We start from the raw sequence: 19,353 nt of genomic DNA on the forward strand, positions 1-19,353 counted from the left end.
TTAATTGGTTACATTTTAATTTGACATGTTTGCTCATAGGCACTCATTTTGAATACAGTTTTATTTATCTATTATTAGAAGTAGTATCCCATTTAGTATCTCTAAATGACCGTCTAATCCAATCCGCTTTTAATGGCCCTCCACAACTATGATATATTTGCACTATATACATACTGTTAGCCAAAAATGTATTTTGTTAGGATACACGTCTACTTTTGAACAGCCATCAATAGTGAAAGATGCTTTTGTCCCCATAATGACGTAGTTCCAGAATCTCCGATCAGTGGCCAGCAGGGCCATGCTAGGCAGCCAAACCCTGATGACCCCTTGGAGAACCGGCTGTTTAAAGAGGTTTGGATTGGGATGCATAGATGACATAATGAAGTGAGGGATGGTGATTCAGAGAGAGAGAGAGAGAGATTCTAAAAAAGAAGGGAAAGGAATAAAGAGGGAGAAGGCACATGCTGTTATTTTTCCGTCATTCGAAACAGATGGAGCTCTGGGACGCCACTCCTCTTAGAGCCGGGTGAGAGTATTTCCTCTCATATGCTGTCGATACTTATGACATACTTATACTTATGACACGCCCATAATCAGATTTAACTCAAGAAACACACGTATGCATTTATAAACTCAAGCATTCCTTGTCAAGTGTTTAGTGGACATGTGAGCAGCCTGTGTAACCCGTGTATTGTTTTGAGGGCTCATTGAATGTGTCAGTTGGTGTGTGAGGTGTGTGTTTTCCCGTCTTCCTGTGCTGAAGGTTTCGGTTGCTGCTGACGCTCTTGATGAGTGTTTTGTCACCTCCTGTTGAGAGTGAGGTTTCACTCTTCCTTTTCCTGCTCTAACATATCTAACCCATCTCATATCTTAATAGCTAACCTTCACTTTGGTTGAATTAACCAGAGATGCATTAGCAAGACAAAATGTCTTTCCAAATGACTTTTTCTCAGTTTTTTTGTTTATACCTTCTTTTATTTCTCTCATCGATGTGATTTTTCCATAGTTATACTTTACTGCATTTTTTATAATTTAAATAATAATAATAATAATAATTAAAAAAAATGAGCATTTAAAATATGTATATATATTTTAATATTTAAATGATGAAAAAATTAACGATTCTTAAAGAAAGAAGAGATTGTATATTGTATTTTTATGAGATTATTGTTAAAATTGTATTTTTCAGTAAATATGTAAACAATTATTTAGGTTATTTAGTGTAGCTTGAAATGTTACTTGGAATTTCTACACAAAAAAAATAGTAGCAACATGCATTATTTGTAACTTGTTTAAAGGATAGTTCACACAAAAATGAAATTTGGTATAATTTTTTTCAAACTCATGTTGTTCAAAACCGGTATGACTTTATTTTTTTCTCTGTGTTTGTAAATGTAAATATTGCAAATACCTTGGCCATTCTTTTCCAAATAATGACATTGAATAAGATCTCGGCCTGTCAAGCTCCAAAATGACAACATGCCATAAAAGCATCATAAAATTGGTCCATAAGACTCTTCATATTGCATCATAACAATTTGAACTGTTCCTCACCTAAAGCTGTTGTTTGACTTTATAAAGGACAATTCACATCACACAGACCGACACTAACAAACACATTTGTCGGGTTTTGTTGGATCAGTGTGTTACCCCTGTTAGCGTTGGTTGGCGTTTGTTTCACCCGACTGAGCATGTTCAATCAGCGTTTGTCAGTGTCTAGGGCTGAACGATTATGGAAAATAATCTAATTGCGATTTTTTTTTTAAACCAATATTGCGATTGCGATTTAATATGCGATTAATTTTTAAGTTCTTTACCTTCTGTATTTGTCGACAAAGACGAGCAATAAATCATTGTACAGTAGGGATGGGAATCTTTAGGCAGCTCATGATCCGATCTACTTTTTTCTTATTAATTAATCTTAATAACACTTAAAATATGTATTTAATTACATGTGTAAATATACATACTTTAAAAATAATATATATATATATATAAACACATTTAATTAAACCAATTACATGTTAAGAATTTTAAATAGGCTATAAACTAATATAGCTTCAAAATATAAGAGCTAGTAAATAAAGAGGAACAAAAAAAAACATTACAAGCAATAAACAAAGAGTGCTTTCAGTATTTAAAACTAGGCTGTCTGAACGTTTTCCATTCAAGAGCTGGAGTGATTTTCCCCCTATAAGCTGCATTCACAATAATGCACATATCTCTTTTGAAATTGTAAATGTGGTTTGTCTTGTTGGTTTAAGATATAACTGACCGTGTTTACATTAATTTCGCGTCATAAAAGCATTTTGAGATGCAAGTAGGGCCTACATTTAACCAATGAGTTGCTCACAGCCGCATGCACGAGCACTCTTCACAAAGCGCGTGCAAGTATTTTAAAATGAAAGCAGCTTTCTCAGTGGTTTTTATTTTTTTAATATATAAGCCAACTGCATTCCAAAAGACATAAATAATCCCTTTGTGGAGCATTTGTAAGTAAAATTCCGGCGGCCAAGACCGCGCACTGCAAGAGTAACATCAAAGCGGCAAAACCTGTGCAATGAAGCCTGCGACTGTCCTTGTAATTCGCTTAAACCCCGAACTTTATGAAAGCTTATTTTTCGGAAGGTTCGAGCGGTGTCGTGTGTGTGTGTGTGTGTGTGTGTGTGTGTGTGTGTGTGTGTGTGTGTGTGTGTGTGTGTGTGTGTGTGTGTGTGTGTGTGTGTGTGTGTGTGTGTGTGTGTGTGTGTGTGTGTGTGTGTGTGTGTGTGTGTGTGTGTGTGTGTGTGTGTGTGTGTGTGTGTGTGTGTGTGTGTGTGTGTGTGAGAGAAATTAGAAGCAAGCAGAATACAGTTGTTTCTAAAGCACGCGCAGCGTCATCACGCATCTCTGTTTAAAAACTAAGCTCAGACTCGATTCTGAAATTCTCTGACTCGATCCAGAGAATGACTCGATCCTTGATCCTTCGAACAAGTAAATCGGCCATTCTCTTGTCCAAGTAAAAATCCAGAAATCGGTTTAAATGTATGCTTCATCTTTCATTGGAAATTCTTAGATTTGATCAATAAATTCAATTGAAATAATAGCACACTATGCTGTTATCAACCATATTAATTAATTTACACTGAAAAATTACAACTGTATTAAATAATGTTATGAGATTGATTTAAATATTTTTTGAAGATACAAATATGACATATTGGAAAGAATGATAGCCTACTTTTAAACACGAAACTAAACCACCAGTAGGGGCGGCAAGGTGACCGTCTTAATGAGTGAGTTATTGAGTGATTTATTCAAATGATTCGTTCAAACGGCTGAATCGTTAAGGAATGAGGCAGTTGTTTAATGGGTAATTGAATCTTTGACTCAATCGATTCATTCAAATGCAGCTATGTGTTCCGGTGAGCTGCGCTGTGGTTCTTGGGATGTTTTTCTTGGGATGCTCAAATAGAACAAAAACAGTCAATATTGTGTCTAAAATGTTAGTTAATTGATATTAATTACTTGTTTATTGAACTGTCATTGGAAATCAGTGTCATATTTTCAATCGTTATGGTGGTATTCAGCACTCTTGGTCACTGTGATGTTGCTTAACTGTATCATATCATATGTTATAAATATAAAAACTCCACATTAATTTTTTAACCGCTCTATGTTCATTAAGTTTCTTTGTGTGATCTGCGCTCATTTGTTTCCATTTCTCCTCGTGAGGCTGCGTGAGCCTCAACAGCACAACCGTATTACCAGTCAGCGGCTATTTGCGGATTGGTTGGCAGTCCGAATGTCGGCAGATATTTTTTTTAACGATAATAATTTAAAAATTAAAATACATTTTAAATGTACAAATATTTTAAGTAAACAACAATAGTCCAAGTTTAGGAAACGCTTTTATTAAAACTTTAAAAAATAATTCTGCATCTATTTTAGGTAGGCTACACCCTGGCACAGCCGTGGCTACGCCAGTGGCTTGATCTGCAGACTGCTTTTCTCTCGCGTGTCACGTGACCAGTGTAATCGCATGCTTTTGCGGTTACAAAATCGATTTTTCTGATACTGGTATGGTTCATTTTCTATTAACTCTCCAGGTTTCATTTATTGTAATTGCATGGGAAAGAATGACAATTTAAAATGTTTCATTTTGTTTTCCACAGTGAAAATACTATATTGCTCTTATCTGCCTTCTCTTCATGTTCTCATGTTTTATCTACTCTTTCATGTTTCAGTCTTTGTCTATTTCATATTTTCCAACATTCAGATGAGTCACTGACACCTACAGTCTCTTTTGTGAGCTCTCTAACGGTCTTGTTCATTCTCTTTTACTTCCCTCATTTACTGTTTTATGTTCTTTTGTCCGTCTCCACCTCAGTCTTTTTCCCTTCCTTTTGTCCAGCTGCTTTCTGTTTGCAGAATCATTTCTTTCTTTCCTTCCTTTTGTCATGCTTCTGCCCTTTCTGTCCCTCTTCTTCTCTGTCTCTCTCAATCCCAGGGAAAAGATTTTGTGTGTTTGCCCATGTAACCACAGATAATATTTGAGTAAGTGCATTGGTTAACCACATGTGGTCACTGGTTTTCATATTTCCAATGTTTCTAAGCCTTGTAATACCCTGGATAAGGGGACCAAATGTAACTTTTTACCACACCTGCTAATGGCAGGTGAATAATGTTTCTTACTGGGCATAATAGTGGTTTTCCCCCAAATGTGAGGAATCTTCCACATATTTGTCACCACATGGAAAATAATATTATATTTTAAGTAGTTGTTGTTTTGGGGCATGTTGCTTCCATCCAGAGCGTAGTAGTAGTAGTAGTAGTAGTAGTAGTAGTAGTAGTAGTAGTAGTAGTAGTAGTAGTAGTAGTAGTAGTAGTAGTAGTGGTAGTAGTAGTGGTAGTGGTAGTGGTAGTGGTGGTAGTAGTAGTAGTAGTAGTAGTAGTAGTAGTAGTAGTAGTAGTAGTAGTAGTAGTAGTAGTAGTAGTAGTAGTAGTAGGCACTTTAAAATGCAGTGAATAATTATTTATTATGAATTATTCAGATTTTAAGTACTTTTCCACTGGTTAAAATGTACAACACTGCATGTATGCTGCGTCAAAGAGGCATGCGCACTCTGATGGGAACAAGCCCAACACAGATGAGAAACGGGTGAAGCAGACGCGCTGAATGAAAACGCACATTCACTCTCTGACAGCAGGTGGCACTTATGGAGCAGCTGTAAACAAAGCAGCTGCGCTAATTTCTGTTTCTGAGCAGTATTTAAATGTTTTAAACAGCCATTCAGATTTTGTATTCGTAATGGTGTTCATCTCAGCAGTAAATACTTAACGATAGTTAATGCATTAACTATTTATTACACTGCTCTGTGGAATACTTGATTCTGATTGGTCAACCGCGCCATCCAGCAGTATGTTATGCCCCAATAATAACCGCTGAAAACTGATAACACTCATCCGAGTTACTAAGTCAGCAGCACTATACGCTTGCTAGGAAAGTTTTTTCTTCGTGGAAGTTTTGCGTTTGGTGAGCTATGGTGAGTTTGGTTGCATTTTGCGACTATTGTTTTGTACACTGCTAAAAAACAGGTACAATTTTAAAACCGTTTCATCTCAAATCAGTATCGCTTATCCCCATAATTATTTATGTGGCAAAATGCTGTGTAATAAGTGGTATGACTTTATACCATATCTCTTAAATGTCTGTCTAGTTTGTACTTGCCACGCTAGCAACTGCTCTCTCCGCGGAAAGCTTTGCGTTTAGACCTAATAAAATATTCCGACTCTGATCAATATTTCGTGTCTAATTATTTACCTATGTGGTAAAAAGTAGCCGTGGGATAATGTACATCCAGCCGGTTGTTATTGCAGAATAAACCCCAATGATGCAATCCTGATCACTCTGTTGGTGTTTAATCTGAGAAATAAACGGTTTGAAACATTTGTTTATTTTATGCATTTTTGTATATTGTTTTATTGTATTTAAATGTTCAGTTCTTTGTATTTCTTTTTTTTTTTTTTTTTGAAAATAAAATACTGTCACATGCCTAGTAACTAGTTTTGCATTTGACACTTGGAGGTTGTTGAATTTTCTATGAAAAAAACAACAACACTAAAAGTGATTTTTCATATTCTTTTGAATTCCACAAATTGCAGAATAGTATGAATTGGCCTTCCTTCTGAATACAAAGCCTTTCTGATTTCCTGGATTTGGCATCACCATGGTCTTTTTGAAATAGCAACTTCAATAAACCGCTTTCCACACAAACAGTAAACTTCAAACAGACAGTGGAACATCAATTCATCCTACAATGTGCTTTTCTTGTTGCTAAATACATTTGGTTTTAATATGACGTTCTCTCTTTCCCCTCATTACAGAGTCTTCAAGAAGTCCAGCCCCAACTGCAAGGTAAGATTCCCCAGAGTAAGGTGGAAGGTGGGCTCTTCATTGGTCTCAGTGGACCTTTTCCTTTCCTCCCTCTCCCTCTCTCTCTCTCTCTCTCTCTCTCTCTCTCTCTCTCTCTCTCTCTCTCTCTCTCTCTCTCTCTCTCTCTCTCTCTCTCTCTCTCTGGGTTTTCTCTTCCTGTTCACTTCTTTAAGCTCCTTTTAATAACCTTTTGTATACGTGTCTTTAAACACCTTCTTTATTTGTTTGTTTGTTCTTTCTACTTTTCTTTCTTCCTTTTGACTATTTGGTTATCACAGCATTATTTCCTCTTTAATTTCTTTCTCTCGGCTTGCCTGTTCCTACCTTATTTCTCTATCCCCTCATCTCACCTCTCTCTTTCATTCTCTGTAATGGAAAGCGTTTTGCATGTGGAGGATGTGTGTTTGGAGATCACACCGTCTAGAAGGGTTGTCTTCAGGAAGGGAGTAGATCATCTAGGGGTTAGTCTGGAACGTCTTAGGCCGTTTGTTAAATTGTTTGTGTGTGTGAGTTCCTTGATAGAGGCACCACTACTTGCGTTTGGTGTTATCTCTAGCAAGTTAAAACTTATGCTGTTTTCTCAAATATGTCTCTGTTTTTTCTCTTTCTAGCTCACTGTATACTTGGGGAAGAGGGACTTTGTGGATCATCTAGATCACGTGGACCCTGTAGGTAAGTCAGATGGGAGTTCCCACTCAAAACATCTTGGGTGTTTTTGGTTGAACCAATCGACTACCTTTCATGCCTTGGTAACATCTGTTTACCAGTTGATGTTAATGGACATACACTGGGTTTAATTACCTATTTAAAGCTTTTTTTACCTACTTACCTGCTGTAATGTTATAGTAACTATAATGTTACTGTGAGATTTTTGGTTTCTCTTCATACCCCCCCCTGTTGAGGGAACGTCTCTCTCTCTCCCTGTTGCATGGCAGCGGGTCACAGGAGACTTCATTCTGCGAGATATAGACGTTTCTCTCATTACGTTTGTGTGGGGAGATTATCTCTGTCAGGAGTATTACATATTCTAATGGTAACTTGTACAAGATAACTCTTATATAGCAGTGTTAATGGTCTCTATGACTGTGATTCTATCCAAACCTCTGGAGGCTGAAAGACAGACAATAATTTTGAAAAGTTTGGGGTCCGTGAGATTTTTAAAAAATGTTTATAAAATGTCTGGTTATGTTCACCAAGGCAGAATTTGTTTGACCGAAAAATACAGCAATTAATTTCTTTAAAAAAAATAAAATAAAAAAATAATATATATATATATATATATATTATATATAATATCAAATTAAAAAAAATATCCAATTAATTACATGATACTGTATACTGATTAATTCATCATATAAATCAGTTTATATCTGAGAATAAATATATGCCGCCAAATGAAGATAGCAGACGTGTAACTCATTAAATAGACTTTACATAAAGTGGCTTTTGAAGGTTAATATATTGTTTGTTTTATTGGCTAATCATTGAACAGTTTGTAGTTTGCAGTCCATACCGACCCATTTTGCAGTTGAGGTTATTTAGGGCCGCTCACACAGAATGTGTTCTTGTGAGAATCAATATTATTCATTTTATTAATTACTGATTTATGTACATGTGCATACAGATTTTTAGTCTTTAGCCTCTACCATCACACGTTGTTTAGAACATGTATCTTATTTGTTATGGCAACAAGTTTAAAGTGGTTCAAAAACTATGTATAAAATAAGGTTTTGCAAAGGATTTTTTTTAGGGGCCATTGGTTATGTACTCTTTATACTGGGACTTCTTGCAGTTTCTCTCTTCTTATTCGCTCACTGTATTTTGTCTGACTTTAGATGGGGTGCTCTTGATTGACCCGGAATACCTAAAAGACAGAAAAGGTAACATATTGATTTACTCTCTCCATTTTTCGTGTTACTTGCAAAGTTTTTTTTAAACATTAAATAATCTTCATCAAAACCATTATTTATTTTTCTTTCTCTCTCCTCTGTACTTGGTGCCTTTTTACCAGTGTTTGTGACTCTGACGTGTGCCTTCCGATATGGTCGTGAAGACCTGGACGTGCTGGGCCTTTCTTTCCGAAAGGATCTCTTCATCTCCAGTTTCCAGGCCTTTCCCCCTCTGCCTGAGGAGCGCAAACCGCTCAGTCGGCTACAGGAGAGACTGCTCAAGAAGCTAGGCCAGAACGCGTACCCCTTCAACTTCACGGTGACTCTTAACTTCTACTACTTTTTTTTTCCACTTACACATTTCAGTATTTTTAATGTCAGCTGTACATATGTGTTTTTATTCAGTGTATAACTTGAGTGAAACAAATTAAAAAATTTATGATACCTTTTTAAGACCAATTCGCACTGCACCGACAGACGCAGACCAGAGCATGTGAGGGAAGCGGAGCGGTGTGACGCTCAGCTCAATATTCCGCACTATGCGCGTGCGCTCCACTCAGTCGCTCGCGTCCCAAGCGAACGCTCCACTGATGAATCGCTCGCGATCACCGGTAAAGCAAATCCCGCTCGGACATAAAATGTCTCTGTAGGCTACTTGCTTTCTGTTTGTACTTTGTAATGAATATCTGGAATAAATGTATAAATTACAGTAGCTAGGATTGTAAATAGAAGTTATTTCGGGGTGATTCTGAATAAAAGTCTGTTCTTTTAATTCATTTAAATGCATTAAATTAACTTAATTAAAAAACATGTCTAGCCCTTTGGCAAACTTGCCTATTAAATGCAATAACTGAAATATACAGATTTTCATTCTTTTATTTCCGTGAACATAACTGCAGTTGCAAAACAGGCAAATTAAAACGCGCGCGCACGCACTCACGCACATGCACACACAAATAAGATGAAATGCATGTAGAACGAACTTACTGTGCATTTATGCACAAGGCTCATACCAGCATTCCTTAAAACAATATTTAAACTCCATAACAAACCCACTATTGCTGTAGCTTATTTACCGATTCTCGAACTAGCAAATCACAATAGGGCATTCTGGGTAGAGCGAGCGGCGCGGAGCGGAATCTTCAGAAAGGCGCTCTCCGCTCAGGAGGAAGTATTACCGCTCCGCTCCGCTCACATGCTCTGACGCAGACCAACGTGGACCATCACCAGATTGCAGTACAAACAAGCTGCGACAGACACCAACTGACAGGGGTAACAGACAGATCTGACAAATCCCGACAAAGTGTCTGTTGCCGTCTTTTGGTGCAGTGTGAATTGGCCTTTACACAGCACAGTAATTAGTTACAACTTTACTGACCCAATCAAATTGACTGACAACTGTCTTTTGAAACACTATAATGATTTTTGAATGATTTTCTTGACTGTGACCAGGTTATTTTGCTAAAGTCGTTTTATTTGTTGAAAAGATTCCTCAGAACCTTCCCTGTTCAGTGACTCTACAGCCCGGCCCAGAGGACACAGGAAAGGTAATGACATATCATTATATTTTATAATATTTTCTCTGATGATGTGTTTACTCACACGAGGGTGGGACAACCTGTAACTCGCATGAGATCAGAGCAATAGCAAACCACAACAATCCAACGATACAATCAAGTCCCGATGGACAAAATCAAGTCCCGCACTACATGTTCTTGTTCAAGATCGTTTCACTCAGATATACAGTACTGTGAAAAAGTCTTAGGGCCCTTTCACACCTACCTTGTTTGGTCCGGACTTTCGGACTTTTCAGTTTGGTCCGAATCAAAATTGCAGGTGTGAAACCTACCCCGGACCACGGTCCGGACCAAACAGAGGAAATTTGGTCCGACGAAAAGAGGTAGCCTCGGTCCGGTTCAAACTGAACAAAGGTTTGTTTCGTTTCTAGTGTGAAAGCATTTCTGTATGGTTCGGACTTTCAGACCTTTTACAGGAAGTTCCGGTGGTTCCCGCATAGCTGAAAAAACAGAAGGTGGCAGGAAAAATGAGCCGTGGTAGCACATGGGGAGAGGAGGAAACAAGGTTTTTAATTAAAGTATCATGGTCTGATGACATCAGACCATTCCTGCTCCTTTCCTGCCGGCGACGATAAAATGTTTGCACGACGAGGACGTTCAGTTGGCGAATTTGAACTAGCCTTGTGTATAGCTGGTGCTGCAGGTAATTGTGTAATAAAAATAACAATACAGTTGCAACGATATGCGTCTGTTCATTCATGTTGTCAAAGTTACCCGCCGCATTGACAACACGCTGACGTCAGACGCACGTCCATTTACAAACCAATCAATGTCGAGATGCAGCCCACATAGATGATGACGATAGGACGCAAGTATGTCACGTAAAGTTCTTTAGTGCGCTCGCATAATTGCAGTGTGAAACCAAACCAAAACTTTCTGAAAGTATAAAATGTATCAAAACGTGAACTTTGGTTCGGACCTTGGTGCGGACTTTCAGGTGTGAAAACGCCCTTAGGCACACAAAAAAGGGTTACGCCAGTTATTTATATCTTTTGCAATAGTGTTTCAGTAGTAAATATTACATTCCTTTAGCCATTAAATCTAATAATCCAGTGAGATTTTTGTACGCACACTGAGTCTGACAACAGCCGTTATGATCCACACAGAGATCTGATCTCACCATCATCGAGTTCATCTGAAATTGCATGAAGAAACAGAAAAAATTGAGACGGACTAAATGCTATATAGTGAGGATGCTTAAAAAAATAATGTCATAAATAGATATTAATTATTTTTCAATAAATATTGGTTTAGTTAATAAAAGTTAATCAATATGACAACCCTTTGTGTTTAAAAAAGCTTTTGTCCAGGTACACTTGTGCATAGTTTTTCAAGTAAATTTGCAGGTCGGTTTCATCAAGTGTCTTGCAACTTGCCGCAGTTCTTCTGGATTTAGTCTATGTCAGATTTTTTCTGTTTCTTTATGTAACCCCAGACGAATTTGATGATGGTGAGATCAGATCTTCGTGTGGAGCATATCAGCTGTTGTGTTATTAAAATTAATGGCAAAAGGATTGTTTGGAAATGTAAACTGATTTTTCCTATTGCTATGCTACAGCAATATATATATATATAACTGTCTAAAAAATGTTTTTTAAATGGAAAATATTGACGTGCCTTAGACTTTTGCACAGTACTGTACGTCACATTGGGGAAGAAAAGACTGTCGCAGCATGACGACTTTAATGACTGACTATTTGACCAAGCCGTCCTCATGTGAAACATTGTTTGAAATTTTGTATTTTGACTCATAGGCATGTGGTGTTGACTTTGAAGTCAGGGCATTTTGTGCCAAAACTGTGGATGAGAAGACTCACAAACGGTAAAGTGTTGCTGTTCTTTTCTTTTTTTAAACTGTTTATATACATTGAGTGGCAAGTTGACTCATCAGGTACAATATATTGGAAATATTATTTAGCCGTGCAGTTTTGCCACTTACAGTGCTTAGCATAAGTGAACACACCCATGCTAAAGTTGACTAAAAAGAAGGAATAAAATAATCTTTTGGAAATTGATCTTAATGCCTTAATTAAAAAAATGAGGAAAAATCCAACCTTTAAGGACACCAATTTTCTTTGTGAATGAATAATGTATATCGTAAATAAATAAATGTTCTTCCTTAAAATATAGGTTCCATAAGTCAGGACACCCCTATGTTAAATTCCCATAGAGGCAGGCAGATTTTTATTTTTAAAGGCCAGTTGTTTCATGGATCCAGGATACTATGCATCCTGATAAAGTTCCCTTGGCCTTTGGAATTAAAATAGCCCCACATCATCACATTCCCTTCACCATACCTAGAGACTGCCATGTTTTTATTTCAGTTAGCCTAATAGCTGGTTTGATTTGCATTGAGAGATGATCTTATGGAAAGTACCCCATGGCAATCTCTAGGTATTAATTAAGGCATGAAGATCAATTTCCAAAAAATGATTTTTTATTCCTCATTTTAGTCAACTTCAGCATGGGTGTGTTCACTTATGCTAAGCACTGTACATCAAATAAATTATAGACTTTTTTTCAAAACATCAAAACATTTTACAGACCAAACACTTTTTAATCGTAATGTACATCTTTACTCAGAGGGAGAAGGGTTTTCTTTCTTTGCAATGATGGTACAGCAGAAGTTGTCTAACTGGCCTCTGCTTAACAGGAACTCTGTGCGGTTGGTCATTCGTAAGGTGCAGTATGCTCCAGAGAAGCCTGGGCCGCAGCCAATGGTGGAGACGACACGCAGCTTCCTTATGTCTGACCGCTCCCTTCACCTCGAGGCCTCGCTAGACAAAGAGGTGTGAACTAGTATTGTCACAATACTGAAATTTCCAACTTATGTATACATTTTCACACACACATATATATATATATATATATATATATATATATATATATATATATATATATATATATATGTGTTTATATATATATGTATATATACACGTTGAACTACATTTACAAAAAAACAACAGTCAGTAATAAAATACGAATAAATAAATTGCGAACGATAGCACAAATATCCGATATACTGTTACACAACACAACATGCGTTCTTCTCACAACTATTTAGGTTCCAAAACTGATTGTATTTACATGAATACTCAGGAAGATTGGCATTTTGACATAATTTTGTATGTATTTGACCATTTAAGCACAATAAGCCACGACCAAGAAGTCAATTTGGTACTCGTTAGCTTTATGAGAGCGTTATTTATATAGTTATATTATATGGTGCGTGCGAAACCTGCGGGAATGACTAAAATGTTGCGTAATACAAGCACTATTCAACCAAAGCAAATGAGTGGGTAAGAGGAGGTGGGTTTATGTCAAGTGTGTAAAAGAACAAATGTGCAAATTATGTTAAGCAATTCACAGTTATTAAAAAGTAAAATTTATTTGATTTCCTTCTCCTTCTCAGCTCTACTACCATGGTGAACCTATCAGTGTCAATGTCCATGTCACCAACAACTCCACTAAAACAGTTAAACGAGTTAAAATCTCTGGTAAGATTAACATTTAATCGTTTTTATTACATGTATTTAGAGGAAATGATACAATGCTTTACTTACAACTTACAAATAAAAACACTAAAAGTTATTTTTAGCTTTTTTTGTTTGTTTTTATGATTTAAAGTTTTGTTTAGAATTGCTAACATCAGCTATATTAAGTCCTTTAGCTTTCCTCTTCCCATTTTCCTTTCCTGTTGCTTTTGTATCTCATGAACTCACAAATGTTTACTACTAATAAATGTAGTTTACTTCACAATGAATCCATTTTATTATTCATTTGTGACAGAATTTCAAATATCTTAGTAGCTCACAGGTGTGTTTGCACTGAAATGCTGCTTTTTCTGTGCTGTGGTTATAGTTTGTGTATCAAAAGTTAGCATGAAATGGTGCTCACAACTTTTCTCTGTCAAACCAGATTTTTAATATCTAATAATGTTTACTAAATATATTTATATCTGGTACACTGCCATTCAAAAGTTTGGGGTTAACAAGATGTTTTCATTGTTTTTGAAAGAAATTTCTTTTGCTCACCAATACTGAATTTATGTATTTTTAATATAAAATAAAAAATGTTAGTGTCACATGATCCTTCAGAAATCATTCTATTATGCTGATTTGGTGATCAAGAAACATTTCTAATTATCTAACATTTCTTATACAGTGACAGAATTTTTTAGAGACTAGAAAGTTCATAGGAACAGCATTTATTTGAAATTGAAATCTTTTGCAACGTTATAAATGTCTTTACAGTCACTCCTGATCAGTTTAATGTATTCTGTGTACTGAATAAAAGTATTAATTTCTTGACCCCAAAAAGGTAGTGCATTTAATTTTAATTTCATGCTGACTTTAATGGTGTATGTGATTGTAATGTGTTTCTATCATTGTGCTGTTTAGATCTTTTCTCAAGTGTTCCCTTCAGGTCCTCTTGTGCTGATGTGTTCATTCTGTAGTTTAGTGTGAATGTCAGCTGTCCTTTCTGTGATTTTTCTCATGTGTTTGTCTCATCTATGCTCCCTCCCGCCCCTGGTAACCCTGCTGTGTATCCCTGCTCTCTCCCCACAGTGCGACAGTATGCCGATATCTGTTTGTTCAGCACCGCACAGTACAAATGTCCTGTGGCTCAGGTAGAAGCCGAGTGAGTAGTCCGACTCCGTCCCACTTTCTCCATCTCTCTCTCTCTTCTCTGTCCCGCTCTTCAACTCCCTCAAATTGAGTCCTCCATCATCTTTTCATAAGATCTCTTCTGTTATCATTTCCCCTCTCCCGTTTTGTGTTTTTACTTCTAATTTTACATGCAATCACTTTATGCGTAGCCTGTTTTCCTCAATGTCTTCGTTGATGTGAAGTAGGAATGTGTTCAATGCGCATCTCAACAAATGTGTGGTCAGAACAGATTTACAGCACTTAATGTTTATGGTACAGGTGCCTGTGTCATATCCTCACCGATTTAATCAAGCTTTGTTGTTGCTAAAGCTAAAGCCATGTTTGTTAGAAAGTTACTCCCTTGTTAATAGTTTCAAGTTGGACCGGTCTGTGACCTTCTCAACCTTTCTGTAGTGGTTATACAAACATTTTACAGTAGCATTCCTCATTTGACATGATGCCAAATGCCTTGATCCCTTCATGGCGCTGCTGACAACCCCATGATGGTCCAATCTCGCCTCTTAGTCACTAGGTTTTAAATGCTGATAGGACGACAAAGACTGTTCTCTCTCAGTACTACAGGTTACTGATGTGGTTCTTCACTCCCACGACACCTACAGCAAGTCTGTGGGTCGACATTCATCATGGTGAGTTTCACATCTAACAGTTCGTTCTGGCTCCTGTGACCCTGAGCCCATCCCTAGTTGTCGATGATGGCTAGGCTCTTGGACCCTTTTCTCCACCCTCTCCATAAGATGAGACCGTGCTACTCTTTCAACCCCCAAAACAAGGACCGTAGCTGTTCTTTAGGCTTTTTTTTCTAGTCCAGAGCTGTTCAGTCAGCCGCGCTCATTGGTTTCAAATGGATGAGCGCAAAAAACAACAGAGATCAACGGCTAGTTACTATTTTGTTAGCGTCACCCTTGAATGACCCAGGTGTTTTCCCTTTGTTCGGCTTTTATAATTTCCTCTCAGAAAAACAAATCATGTATGGGTAGCGTACTATAGATCCTTGTATTTGTCTTTTCCTATTTCCTCTTTTTTTTATGTTGTCTTTCGTTTCCTTACCATATGTTCTCTTGATCTTTAAACCTGAAGCATTGTTTATGCCCCCATAAATCACATTTTATGGTTTGTCAAACTAGTTTTTCCTTCTCAAAACTCAGCTGAAGTGCTGCTTAATGATCCAACACATGTACGGTGCTGTTTGAGGTTGTAATGGATCGGCACACAGACATGTCTCTATTATTTGACAGGGATCACTGAAACTGGTGTCCTTAATGTAATATGTCTGACAGCTTTAGTATTTTATACTGTTATAGTATTTTTATTAATATTTCTCTTTTTTAAAATATTTCTCAACTTTGAGTTTTTATTTTATTTATAAGTTTAATAATCTAATATTTATTTGATTTTATTTTAGCTTTATTTCAGTTCACTAACTGTAATAGTTTTCACTTAACGATAACACTGCTCACTATAAAACAGTCGTACCTCCCATTAATCCTCAAATTATCCTAAAATGCATTTTGCAACAATTTTCATTTTTTTAAAACCAATTTCTAGTACTGAAGATTAATCAATTAATCTAATCATTACACAATATAGTCAGTGCTTGTTTTTCTGATATGCATGAAGCACAAGAGTCACTCTCTTGTTTTTGTTTTTTTGCCGTCTTCAGTGACCAGGTGTCACCCAGTTCCACGTTCTGTAAGGTGTACACACTCACACCCACACTGTGCAATAACAGAGAGAAGAGGGGTCTGGCTCTGGATGGACAGCTAAAACATGAAGACACCAACTTGGCCTCCAGTACCATGTAAGTGGCCTTCAGCTGACAGTGCATCACATGCTTGTTTTTACATGCTGCCAGAAAAAAAGCAATACAGTATAAGCGTTAGTACATTTTGAGTTTGTAGTGCTTATAAAGTTAACCTAACCCATGTGTCCATAAAAACTCTAGTAGAGCCTCTCAAACAGTTCTGTGTGCTCAGTATGTGTTTCCCTGTGCTTATAGAGTGAAGGATGTGTCCAATAAGGAGGTTCTGGGAATCTTGGTGTCCTACAGAGTTAAAGTCAAGCTTGTGGTGTCTCGTGGAGGGTGAGTATGTCCTTTTGACACAGAAGTACTTCAGACTTTTTATTTGTACAGAACGTCAGAAGACTTTATCCAAACACATTGTCTGTTGTTAGTGATGTGTCAGTGGAGCTGCCTTTTGTCTTGATGCACCCCAAGCCCTCCGAACAGCCCAACTCTAGACCGCAGTCAGGTAACATCTCAAGTTTGACATTTTGTCAACATGTGTGCGTGCGTGTGTGTGTGTACATTCTTTGTCAATATTTATATTATTGATACACATTTTTTAAATGTTTGATAACTAATATTTTAATTATTGCTTTTTTTCTGCTTTTATAAACTATAAAACAGCAAAATAATAATTTATTGTTATTAAAATGCATTTTAATATTATAGAAATATGTTTTTATATACAATATATTGATATATTTCTTTAAATCTCTGATAATTGGTATTTTATTGCTTTTATTGCCTGCATTTTTACAATAACTAAATAATCAGACTATACCAATAAAACAATCACAATAATAATAAATTGTAGTAGTATTTATTGTTTTATTTGTGTTTTTGAAATTATTAATGCTTATATTATTGATTGTATTATTATGTTAGATTTATGCTGAGTTTTTTTATTTAAGCATGTAAGCATTTTATGGATCATTTTATATGAATATGTGCATATAAAAATATGAGTCTATAAACTAGCATTGTCCATGCTAGCTGTGAACATGATACTTGTAGCATGGTTCACTTTTGAGTTATATCAAAGATGTCATATCATCTTACATGCTTTTCCATTTGCACAGTTTCCATAATTTTTTTTAATTTTTTCCTTTCTAATCTGTGTCCTCCACAGCTGTGCCAGAGACAGATGCCCCTGTGGATGCCAACCTCATAGAGTTTGAAACAAAGTGAGTTAGCTGTGTGTCTCTTTCATAGTATGAGATTCTTGCTTATGTGTGTTTGCATAACATAACTCATTTCTTTTTGTCTTCAGTAATTTCTCACAGGATGATGACTTTGTGTTTGAGGACTTTGCAAGGCTCAGGCTGAAGGGAATGAAAGATGAAGAGGACGACCACTTCTGCTAACGGCCCCTACACACACACACACACACACACGACACCTTGCAGAGGCTGTAAGGAAGTGCGACAGGGGTGGGGTGTCAACCTGCCAGTACTCTTATACCTCTGCTCCACTGGGCCCATATGACAGAGTGGAGCACTTACTGATATCTTCAGAGCCTCCTTTCTTTCTTTCTTTCTTTCTTTCTTTCTTTCTTTGTCTTTTGGCTCCTTTTCACACCATTTTAGCATCTGTGAAGTGGTCTTTTAATTGGCCTCTGTTTCTCTGGTCATATCAACCACTTCACTAGGGTGCTTATTTGTTAGAATGACTGAGGGAGAAGAACGGGAGGAAACTGATGTTGGATGGGTCGTCTAAACATCATTGTATTATTGGTGGGCAAAGGGTCCATTGATTCAGGGGTGATTCATTCTTTCTTTGCCTTTTCCTTTCTGTTTCCTTTCATTTTTTTGTCATCATATTCCCACTTATATATCAAGTGGGCATTAATAGCTATGTAATTATGATACATGTTCTATGTTATTTCATTGTACAGTACATACACTGTTCCAAAACACCATAGGGAACTTGAGTTTGGTGTTAATTTTATTCAACTTTCTTAGACCCGTAATCCAATCCAATCCCATCCATACTTGCTCAGCAGCTTTTATGTTATAGTTATGTAAAATGTATACATATCATACAAGACTACGTAGTAAAATTTTCTGTGCCCTTACTGTGCACGCAATACTCAAACAATTAAGGACGTGGCATTTTTAGTAAAAGAATAGTTGGTAAAGTGCATTGGGACACAAGTGTCTGGTTTCTTATTTTAAATTTTAGCATCTATTCCACATGTTAAGTTGTAGAATATGTATACACTGCTACAAGTCTTCAGTGTGAAATTAGCTTGTAGATACAACAAGAGGACAGGGACAGGCTCTGTATGTGCCACACACACAATGTAATTCCTCATTATTTGTGCCTGCCAAACTTTATTTGCCAAAATATGATGATTTATAATATTGCTTGTAAGTTAAGCTCAGTTTGGTTGAAAATCACATGCTAATTCTTTGTTTTAGTTAACAGAAACTGTTTATGTAACCATTGGACTGCCAGAAATAATTTGATGATGGTTATTTTAAAATCACATTTATAGCATGATTTCCAGGAAATTTGACTTTTTATCTCGTTCTCCCAGGATCAGCCCATTCCTATGACATTCTACATAGTTTACTACTGAACAATGGCAAATTTACTGATGTTACAATGTGTACAAGGAAGTAACATTTTGCAGTGAACAAAGTGGAGCTCCCTTTGAAGGACAAAAGCTATCTCTAAAATAAAGGATTGCTTTGTTTAAAGCACCCATACAACCATGCCAGTGTGCATACTTGCTGTAGATGTGCCTTTTCATGTGCTCTCTTAGTTAAAGAAGACGTCATGTCTGTTTTGTCTTTTTCTGCAGAATATGAAATGCTTTAGCATTATTTTGTGTGATTTTTTTTTAAAAATGGAAATGTATTACATTTATAACTTTAAGAGTCATTAGTGCAGAATCCTGAAATCAAGCTGCGCCGGTAACTTTAGCGCTACCCATTATCCAACAAATTTCAGTATTCGATAACACCCACAAACACCTTGAAGTCAACAGTTGTTGAGAACAATTATATTAATTATA

At 36.7% G+C, this 19,353-nt stretch overlaps 1 protein-coding gene across 1 annotated transcript in view; it reads left to right on the forward strand.

The window, feature by feature from the left end:
• Nucleotides 1-19,048, forward strand: part of arrb2b (arrestin, beta 2b) — a 45,991-nt gene extending 26,943 nt beyond the window's left edge. Inside the window, exons 2-15 of the mRNA XM_077228307.1 lie at nucleotides 6,367-6,397; nucleotides 7,027-7,087; nucleotides 8,251-8,295; nucleotides 8,427-8,623; nucleotides 9,792-9,851; nucleotides 11,636-11,703; nucleotides 12,535-12,670; nucleotides 13,294-13,378; nucleotides 14,450-14,522; nucleotides 16,212-16,349; nucleotides 16,548-16,631; nucleotides 16,724-16,800; nucleotides 17,464-17,518; nucleotides 17,605-19,048. Coding sequence (XP_077084422.1) covers nucleotides 6,367-6,397; nucleotides 7,027-7,087; nucleotides 8,251-8,295; nucleotides 8,427-8,623; nucleotides 9,792-9,851; nucleotides 11,636-11,703; nucleotides 12,535-12,670; nucleotides 13,294-13,378; nucleotides 14,450-14,522; nucleotides 16,212-16,349; nucleotides 16,548-16,631; nucleotides 16,724-16,800; nucleotides 17,464-17,518; nucleotides 17,605-17,698 — 1,204 coding nt within the window. The 3' untranslated portion in view covers nucleotides 17,699-19,048. The remainder of the gene's footprint in view (nucleotides 1-6,366; nucleotides 6,398-7,026; nucleotides 7,088-8,250; nucleotides 8,296-8,426; nucleotides 8,624-9,791; nucleotides 9,852-11,635; nucleotides 11,704-12,534; nucleotides 12,671-13,293; nucleotides 13,379-14,449; nucleotides 14,523-16,211; nucleotides 16,350-16,547; nucleotides 16,632-16,723; nucleotides 16,801-17,463; nucleotides 17,519-17,604) is intronic.
• The last annotated feature ends 305 nt before the right edge of the window (nucleotides 19,049-19,353 follow it).

The sequence above is a fragment of the Siphateles boraxobius genome, unplaced genomic scaffold (genome assembly GCF_051911475.1).
Source record: "Siphateles boraxobius isolate OS27281-9 unplaced genomic scaffold, OSU_SipBor_1 130, whole genome shotgun sequence".
Lineage (NCBI taxonomy): Eukaryota > Metazoa > Chordata > Actinopteri > Cypriniformes > Leuciscidae > Siphateles > Siphateles boraxobius.